The following is a 9,057-nucleotide window of genomic DNA, read 5'->3' on the forward strand; positions in this document are numbered from 1 at the left end:
TTAGAAGTGGGTGCTGGGATGGGGAGGGGACCCCATGATGCCACGAGTGGGACACAGCCCTGCCCTGGCCCAGCACAGCAGGATGAGCTCATGGCTCATCCCCTCCCAGCTGCTCCAGAGCGGCCACAGTGAGGGCAGGGCCCCACCAAGGCCCGGGACAGGGGGAACCAAGCCTCCGGCATCTCCCCTGCCCCTGGCCCTGCCCCAGCCCTCCTGGCTCCAGGGTCTGTCCCTGGGGCTGGGCTGGCCCCTGGCCCTGCAGCATCCGTAAAATCTGCAGGATCTGCCCCGAGTCAGCGGTCCCCAGAGCTGGGTGGGGAGCAGGGCCGCCAGCTGCGGGCTGGGCTCAGTCCCACGCCTCCAGCCCAGATCCTGGCTAGTTCCCAGCCTCGCTGAACCTTCCCAGGCTTCATCCGGCACCCAGGGGCCACGTCCCACATCACAGCCCCAACAGCCAGGATCCAGAGGCCACACCCCAGAGGTTCCCATCCTGCAGGGATCTGCATCCTGAGCCCCAGCTCCAGGGATCCACACCCCAGCACCCCGGGGTCACATCTTGCACCCCAACTCCACCACCCAGGATCCACATCCCACACTCCAGCCCCGGTGCCCGGGGTCCCTGTCCCCATTCCAGCCCCCACGCTGCCCGTGGTGCTGCTCTGGACCTGCTGGCTGTTCCAGGGCTGTGCCAGGGCCACACCAGGCTGGGCCAGGTGGAAATGCCGTGGAATTTGCCAAGAGCTCACAAAAATACTTAGTGCTTTATTTCCACCTCAAAGCCAAGGCGCTGCGGGGGCAGCGCGTCACACGCATGCAGGGACACGGATGGAGCCCATGAATGGGGACACTGACGATGGACACGTGCAGCAGGACCCGCTGGAAGCCAGCTCAGCCCCAGCTCTGCCAGGGCCCCACAGCTCCCATGGGAGAAGGCTCTGCCCAGCCCTGGGATGAGCACTGGGACATCCCAGGGGACTCTCGGTGGTGGCTGTGCTCAGGTGAAGGGCAGGGAGGGACCCACGCTGGTCCTTCCTGGCCAGGTGTGGGGTGGGATGAGCCCTGGCAAGTGCAGACCTCCCCAAAATCAAGACAGCTCCAGCTGTCCCTTCCAGCAGCTTGGGGACACTGTCAGCCCCCAGCTGCCATCTGGCCATGTCCCCCATGCCCTGGCAGCCAGAGCTGCTTGTTGGGAGCACTGCTGAACCCCAGCATTCCCCAGCTCCAGCCCCAGGGGAATCGGTGGGGACACTGGGGCAAAGACCTCCAGCATGAGCACACTCAGCCTTCTACCTCAAACTGGGTTGGAATGGGCACAGCATCCCTGGGGCAGCCTGTGCTGCTGGGGAGCTTCTGGGAAAGGCAGGAGTGAGACATGGATGCTCCCAGCACCTGCTCTGCCCTATGTGCTCCCACCCTGCTCTGGGCAGTCCCTGCATGGCCCAGCACCTTCCTGCTCCCCTCCTGGGAACTCAGGCACAGGTGGGCCCGGACCCTGTCCCAGCCCAGTGCCTGAAGCCAGCCCAAAAGGCCACCAACCCCTTTCTGAGGACGTGCCCCAAGACCCCCACCCTGGAGGAGGAACCGTGAGACCCCCAGGCCAAAAAGGACAGGGCAGGGCTGGACCCCGTGCCCTGACACCAGGAGCAGCATCCTGCTCTCCCTGGAGCATCCTCCAAAGGAACAGGCAGCAGGTTCCTCCTCTGTCCTGCCCTCCTGGAGCTGGCAGGGAGCCGGGACAGGGGGTCCCCGGGAAGAGCCTGCAGCTCCCCTGGATGAGAGCTGCAGGTGCAGCTAGGGACAGACACTCCTGGGATCTTGGGATGATCCTCACAGCAGCTCCACAGCAAACAGCCCGGCCCTGGCAGGAGGGTGAGAGGAGCCCCCAGCAGCAGGGCTGGCTAGAAGTGCTTGTCCTCCAGCAGCGAGCTCACCACCAGCTCCTTGTTGCCGAAGTCCCAGAAGGCAGTCATGTGGAAGGCCATGTTGGAGAGGACAACCAGGTACTCCAGGAAGGCGAAGACAGTGTACACTGGGGGAGGAAACACAGAGGTGTGGGTGCAGACCCACAGCTGCATCTGCCCTGCCAACTGGGGGGGTCTCTGAGCCCCCTGTTTGGGCCAGCAGAGCAGGGGCTGGGGGCTTGACCCCCACCAGGGAAGAAGCGTGGCTGGGCACCCAGAGCTTCCCTGGGCTGGGATTTGGAAGGCAAGGTGTCCCATTAGGAGGATTGCAAACATCAGGAAGAATTTTTGGACATCACAAAGAATTTTTTCATAGAAGGGGTGGTCAGACACCGGAAGAGGCTGCTCAGGAAGGTTTGGAGCCCCCATCCCTGGAGATGTCCAAGGAAGGGCTGGATGTGGCACTCAGTGCTCTGGGTGGGGGACAAGGTGGGCATCGGGCACAGCTGGGACTTGCTGATCACAGGGATCTCTTCCAGCCTTAGCAATCCTGTGATTCAGTGATCCTGTGACCACCCAGCCCCTTCCCCACACACCCCCCAGGCAGCCCCCTCACCTCCAGGGCCGCAGTACCAGTTGTGGTGGAAGTAAACACACACAGCGAATGCGAACGTGATGAAAGTGAAGAAGAAGAGCAGCTGCTTCCACTTGTACGACTTGCGCTCCTGGAAGAGGCCAAGGGCTGGGTGATGCTGGAGCGGCCATCCCCATCCCCATCCTTATCCCCATCCCCATCCCATCCCATCCTCATCCCATCTTATCCCCATCCCCATCCCATCCTATCCCCATCCCCATCCCCATCCTTATCCCCATCCCCATCCCATCCTATCCCATCCCCGTCCTTATCCCATCCCATCCCCATCCCCAGGAATGCCCTGGCCCCGCACAGCCCTGGGGGTCTCCACACCCTGGCTCCTCATGCAGAGCCCCCCAGGCCAGGCCCAGGGGTGGCTTTGGCAGGGCTGTGCCCAGAGGCACTTGGGGCTCACACCTACACAGGGAGTGAGGGAGCCACGGGGTCCCAGCAAGTATGGGGCCCCTGGTGCTGGAGTGCTTGGGGGACTCCTTGAGGACTGGTGAGGCTCTGCCAGAGGCAGATCCTCTGGCCCAGGTGGCTGCAGGTGGCCCCAGGGCACGGGGAATTCACGGGGTGCTGCACCCCCTCACCCACAACAGCAGCAGGGAGGAGGAAACCACATGAAGGGGCGGCAGGCGGGGCGGGTGCTGCGCTGGAGAGCTCGCCCAGCATGCCCTGGCACCGGAGGGGCCCCATCCTGCCCCCAGCACCACCTCTGACGGGCAGGAACAGAGCATGGCAATGCTGCCAGCAGCCCCACACCCCCTGCTCACTGCTTCTGTGCCCCAGAGCTCAGCCTTGTGACAACCCAGGGGCCAGGCCTGTCCCCTATACGGGCTCCCCTGACCCACTGCCAGCACCCCAAAGCTGGGGGCTGTGGGTGGAGCGACCCCCGGTTCCACCACAGCAGGAACCCACTCCAGTTCTCTTCCTCTCTTTCTCCCATCACACTGAGGGTCATGGATAAGGATCCTACAGCCTGGGGGGCAAAGCCATGTCTGGAGCCCAAGGTGGGTGCAGGGGAGCCCTGGAGCATGGGGGCTGCAGGGGGGCTCAGCCCCACAGAAGGAGCTGGGGATGCCGCAGACAGCCCAGGCTGTTACAGGTGGGAGGGGAATTTCCCCCTCGCCTGACGCTTCACGTGAGACAAAGATTCCATTCTGAGGGAGTGCTGATAGTAAGGAAAATGTAAATTTCCCCATCACACTTTCCATTACCCCCGGAACGCGTGCCAGGGGCTCGGCCGGGGAGGAAAACCCAGAGGGGAAGGACGGAGTCAGGGCGCTCCCGCACGTGGGGACACGGCAGGGCTGCTCCTTGTGCCGGGCTGCCGGTCCTGCCGCCCGCAGCGCGCCTGGGAGCGGCACCGGCACCGGCAGAGCCCCAGGCGGGCCCGGGGCTGGCTTTCACACCGGAAAAGCGGCTGGGAACAGCCGTGCTGTCACCGCGCTGTCACCGCGCTGTCACCGCGCTGTCACCGCGCCCCACGGCAGGAGCTGCGCCCAGCCCCGGCACGGCCCCGCCGGGACCCCCGGGCTGCTGCTCCCGGGACCCCCGGGCGGCTGCTCCCGGGACCCCCGGGCTGCTGCTCCCGGGACCCCCGGGCTGCTGCTCCCGGGACCCCCGGGCTGCTGCTCCCGGGACCCCCGGGCACACAGCAGCTCGGCTCCTGCAGCTCCGACACCCTGTCCTGCTGCAGGAGCCCGACACGGCCCTGTAGGAGCCACCCCCGGCTCACCACACTGCTCCTGCACCTCCGGGTGCCCTCCGAGCTCCCCCTCTCCCGGTCTGCGCCGAGGATTATCACACGGATAATTAATTAGGCGTTAATCCCTAATGCCAGGGCACGGCTGGCTCAGCCCAGTGCCAGGGGATCACAGGGCAAGGGCCCCAGGAGGTGGCACATGGGGACATGGCACGATGCAGAGCAGAGCTGGCTGGGAAGGTCCCTGCAGGAGCTCGGGCAGTGTGGTGGGACAACAGGAGCTGCTGGACAGAGCTGCCCATCCCCTCACTGCCCTGCTCGGGGCTCAGGCACTGTCCCCGCTTCCCATGGCCCCAGCTTCGTGGGGATCCCGCACCTGGGGACATCCCAGGGAGCCAGATGGTGGCCAGAGGAGGACACCAAGATTAGAGGGATGGAGCACCTCTGCTGTGAGGAAAGACTGGGAGAATTGGGATTGCTCAGCCTGGACAGGTCAGAGGACAGGACAGCCCCCAGGTCAGAGCCCTGGAGAAGAGCTGGCAGCTCCAAGTAGCCTGGCAAGAAGCCACCAAACTCTGGCTGCCTTCGAGGAACAAGAGGGATAAGAAAATCCCAAGGACAGGGTGCTCCAAGCTGAGCTGGCTGGAGCTGCCGGGCTGGCACAGCTGTGGCTGCCAACTTCCTTTTGGCAAGACAGACCGGGGCACCCACGGCCCCTGCAAGCCCCCCCAGTGTCACACAGCCCTCCCATGTGTGTCTGGCCCAGAAAACCACGGGGGAATTATATTTAGTGCCCAGCTGGCGGCCGGAGCTGAGGCACATTGCGGCACATGAAGGTGAGTCAGGAGCAGGGGGCCGGGCAATGGGGGAGCTGGAGCAGCAGGACACAGGGGACACACTGCTCCCTGCCCATGGAAGGTACTGGGGATCTCCTTCCCCCACCCTGGGCAGCCCCAAGCCACGCTCCTGTGAGCCACCAGCACAGAGCCACAGGAGCCTCCAGAGAGGACGAAGAGCTGTGCCCACCCCTCAGCTCCTGATGGGGACAGGGGTGACACTGATCTTAACAGCTCGCTCTGCAGGGACCTCCAGGCACTGGCTCTGCCCTCGAGCCATCATCCCTTCCTGGGGCACAAGTGGCACCTGTGGGCTGTGTGTCACACACCAGTCCCAGCTCCCCTCGAGGGTTTGTGGGTCCCTGCAGAGAGCCCAGAGCCAAAGGGCCCCACACAGAGCTCAGCTATTTATGGAGGGCTTGTCTGAGCCACCGCCAGCGCTCCCAGGGGCTGTGAGGAGCTGAAACCACACGTGCTCACCAAGGTGCTTGTGGTCCCTGCTGCTGACACGGCCCTGCCGTGGTGGGGACACAGCTGTCACCCTACTCCAGCTCCCAGGGCTCAGCTGGCCCAGGGGACACGGGGGGCTGTGCCCCAGAGGCTCCTGTGCCTTTGCACTGGCTGCAGCCCAGGCTGGGCTCAGCCCACGTGCCCTGTGGATGCCAGGGGAGCGGGATGTCATGGGATAGAGCCCAGATTGGCAGAGCAGGACCCAGCTCCACTGGCCACAGCATGGACTGGAAGGGACCTCAGAGCCCACCCAGTGCCACCCCAGCCATGGCAGGGACACCTCCCACTGTCCCAGGAGCTCCCAATGTCCAGCCTGGCCTTGGGCACTGCCAGGGATCCAGGGGCAGCCCCAGCTGCTCTGGCAATTCCATCCCAGCCCCTGCCCACCCTGCCAGGGAACAATCCCTGCCCAAGATCCCATCAAATCCTACTCTGAAGCCATTCCCTGGCTCCTGGCCCTGCAGCCCTTGGCCCCAGTCCCTCTCCAGCTCTCCTGGAGCCCCTTCAGGCCCTGCAAGGGGCTCTGAGCTCTCCCTGCAGCTTCTCCCCCAGCTCTCCCAGCCTGGCTGCAGAGCTCCAGCCCTCAGAACATCTCTGTGACTCCTGTGATGGGCCTGAGCCAGCCAGCCCATGGCCACCACAGGCACACACTGGTGTCTGCTGAGGCCACCAGCCCCGGGCTGGGGGGAAAATCTGTTTGCAAACAAGAAGTGAAACTGCTCTGCCTCACTGCCCAGCTCTGTATCTCGGGGCTGGGGGGAAGGAGGGTTTTAAGGGTGAGCAGCCAGCTGGGAACAGCAGAGCTCAGGTGGGCACTGCCACACCACAGCCAAGCACCAAGCACAGGGTGCAGTGATCACTCACAGCTGGAGGCTCCCAGGGTCCATTTCCCTTTTCCACAGAATCTTCCTTCTCTGCTTTGCCCCTTCCCCTCCTTTTCTCTCTCCTGCTTTCTCTTTTTCTCCCCTCTTGCAGAGTTTTTTTTTCCTTTCTCTCACCATCTGCCACCTCGTAACTGGAAACCGCCTGTACTTCCCCATTACAAACCAGTTCCTCCACACCTTCCTGCCCTCGCAGAACAGCAGTTGCAACAGGAGCCCCACCGGGGGAGAAGCTTCTGCAAGACCAATTCCTGTCCCTCCTACCCTGCCAGACCTGGGGAGCTTCACCCCCTCCAGCAGCGCTAAAAGCAGTGCCAGCCGTGGGGCTGGGAAGGCACTGCTCTCTCCTCCAGACAGACACAGCTTTCCAGCTCCCCACATGGACTTTGTCCTGGAGAGGGTCCCAGGTTTGGCCCCGAGAACCTGAACCCTGTGGGGAGCCTCTGCTGAGGAGGAGGGAAGGATGGAACACGGCGGGGCTGGAGCCATCCCTCGCCTGTCCCCTCCTGCCATCGTCAGCTCCAGGGCTGGGGACAGCAAAGTGAACAAAGGCCCCCACGAGGGACACAAACCGAGCCAGTCTCTGTCCCCAAGGTGCCACACGGAGGGACCAGCTGTGCCCTGGCCTAAAACAGCCCCACGAGCGTGCCTGGGCACCTCACTGGCACTGCCCAAGCCCTTGGATGCGGCAAGGACGCGGCCGTGGCACCTCCCGTGTCCCGCTGTCCCACCCTGCCGAGCCAAGAAACTGTCACAGGAGCTGTGCCAAGCCCGCCAGGGGCCACCAGCCGTGAGCAGAGGGCTCGGAGCCTGAGGAATCCAGGCCGAGAGGGGGACAAGCCCCAGGAGACGCCGCTCGGCCCGCAGCACCCGTGGGAATGGTTGGCGGCCGGAGCCAAGGCGCAGCACCGGACACGGGGACGCGGCAGCCAAAGGTGACACCTGGTGGTGTGACAAGCACCGTGCCCTCCTCACCCCGACACAGCCGGCCTGGGAGCTGCGTCACTCCGCAGCGCCTTCCTCCTCCTCCTCCTCCCGCAGGCATCACCCTCGTGCCCTGGGCGACAGCTCCATCCTGCGGCCCCGCACGGAGCTGGCACAGGGACACCAGCTGGCACAGGGACACCACACCCCCGGTGGCCTCAGGTCAGGGCTGGCCCTGGAGGGCTCCTGTCAGCTTTGGGGGGACTGCACACCCCCGAGGACAGCTCCCCTCCACCTGCAGGGCTGTTCCAGGATGGGAGGAGGAAGCGGGTGGTGGCACTGTGCCAGGTGCTGGCAAGTGCTCAGCCAAGATGTCACCATGTCCCCTGTCCTTCCCCCCAGGGATGTGCAGATTCCTCCAGTCCTCGGGCAGAGTCACAGAACCAATGAGGCTGGAAAATCCCTCTGAGATCACGGACTGCAACCGCTCCCCAGCAGTGCCAAGGCCACCAGTAACCCATGTCCCCAAGTGCCACATCATGGGTTACATCACATCATGGCTGTGAACTCCATGTGACTCCACCCCTGCTGCCCTGGAGGGCACAGCCCTGCCTGGGAAGGAATTTCCCCAATGTCTCCCCTGAGCCTCCCCTGGCCCAGCCTGAGGCCTGAGCTCTCCTCCTGTCCCTGTTCCCTGGCAGCAGAGCCCGACCCCCCCGGCTGTCCCCTCCTGCCAGGGACTTGTGCAGAGCCACAAGGGCCCCCTGAGCCTCCTTTGCTCCAGGCTCAGCCCCTTCTGCCCCTTCCCCAGCTCCATTCTCTTCTCTGAATGTGCTCCAGCCCCCAAAAGTCTCTCTTTGCCCTGAGGGGTCCAAAGCTGAGCCCAGGATTTGGGATGCCTCAGCCTGGCCTGCTGCAAGGGACATGAGGGACCAGAGGGTGACGTGGCAGGGGAGGAGATCCGGGGCCTTGGAGGGCTCACCCAGGGAAAAGACAGGCCAAACAATATCACAGAAATAAAGGAAGCTGTGGGAAAGCTGCCAAGGAATGGCTGCAAGCTCCTGCTATTCCCGTATCACCAGAGAGAGCAGATCACTTCCCAGTGAGTGAAGAGAAGCCCAGCACCTCCCCAGGTCCCTTTCCTAAGGAGTTTTAGAGCCAAACAACTGCTGGAAGCTTCTTTTCCAGGTCTCTGGAGTAAGGCAGCAGGGCCAGGCTCGGTGAATTGGCGGAAGGGGAGGAGAAACAGCAGTGACAGAGCAGGAGCTGCCCTGGCACTGCAGAGCTGGGCCCCCCAGCACTCATCCTGCTGGGACACAGAGCCCAGGCACAGCACTCACCCTGCAGCCCTGCTCACAATCCCTTGGGAGAGCTTTGTCCAGCCTCACCCACCTCCCAGCCCTGGGACACAGGCACACACCTCCCAGGGGCTCTACAAACCACCACCTTCTGGGGGCACAGCCCCAGCACCCCTCCCCACTGAACACCGGGACCACGAGGGCTGCACGTGGATCAGCTGGGGAGAAGGATCCAAAGGGAAAGGACACAGAGATCCAGGGAGCCCACATCCACAGGGGAAGCCAAATGTGCAGGAGCCACCTGGGCACAGAACCAGGTCCCACACAGCCCCAAACCTGGATGTCCTGTCCTTCCCATGGCTGTC

General features: G+C 64.0%; 1 protein-coding gene across 2 annotated transcripts in view; it reads right to left on the bottom strand.

The window, feature by feature from the left end:
* Positions 1 to 742: 742 nt before the first annotated feature.
* PGAP2 (post-GPI attachment to proteins 2) overlaps positions 743 to 9,057 on the bottom strand; it is a 13,458-nt gene continuing 5,143 nt past the window's right edge. For both annotated transcript variants that reach the window (XM_033516912.1, XM_015617237.2), the window contains exons 2-3: positions 2,518 to 2,626; positions 743 to 2,029 (exon numbers count right to left, since the gene is read on the bottom strand). In XM_033516912.1, the coding sequence (XP_033372803.1) occupies positions 1,899 to 2,029; positions 2,518 to 2,626 (240 nt within the window). In that variant the 3' untranslated portion in view covers positions 743 to 1,898. The remainder of the gene's footprint in view (positions 2,030 to 2,517; positions 2,627 to 9,057) is intronic.

The sequence above is a fragment of the Parus major genome, chromosome 1, assembly GCF_001522545.3.
Source record: "Parus major isolate Abel chromosome 1, Parus_major1.1, whole genome shotgun sequence".
NCBI classification, from domain to species: domain Eukaryota; kingdom Metazoa; phylum Chordata; class Aves; order Passeriformes; family Paridae; genus Parus; species Parus major.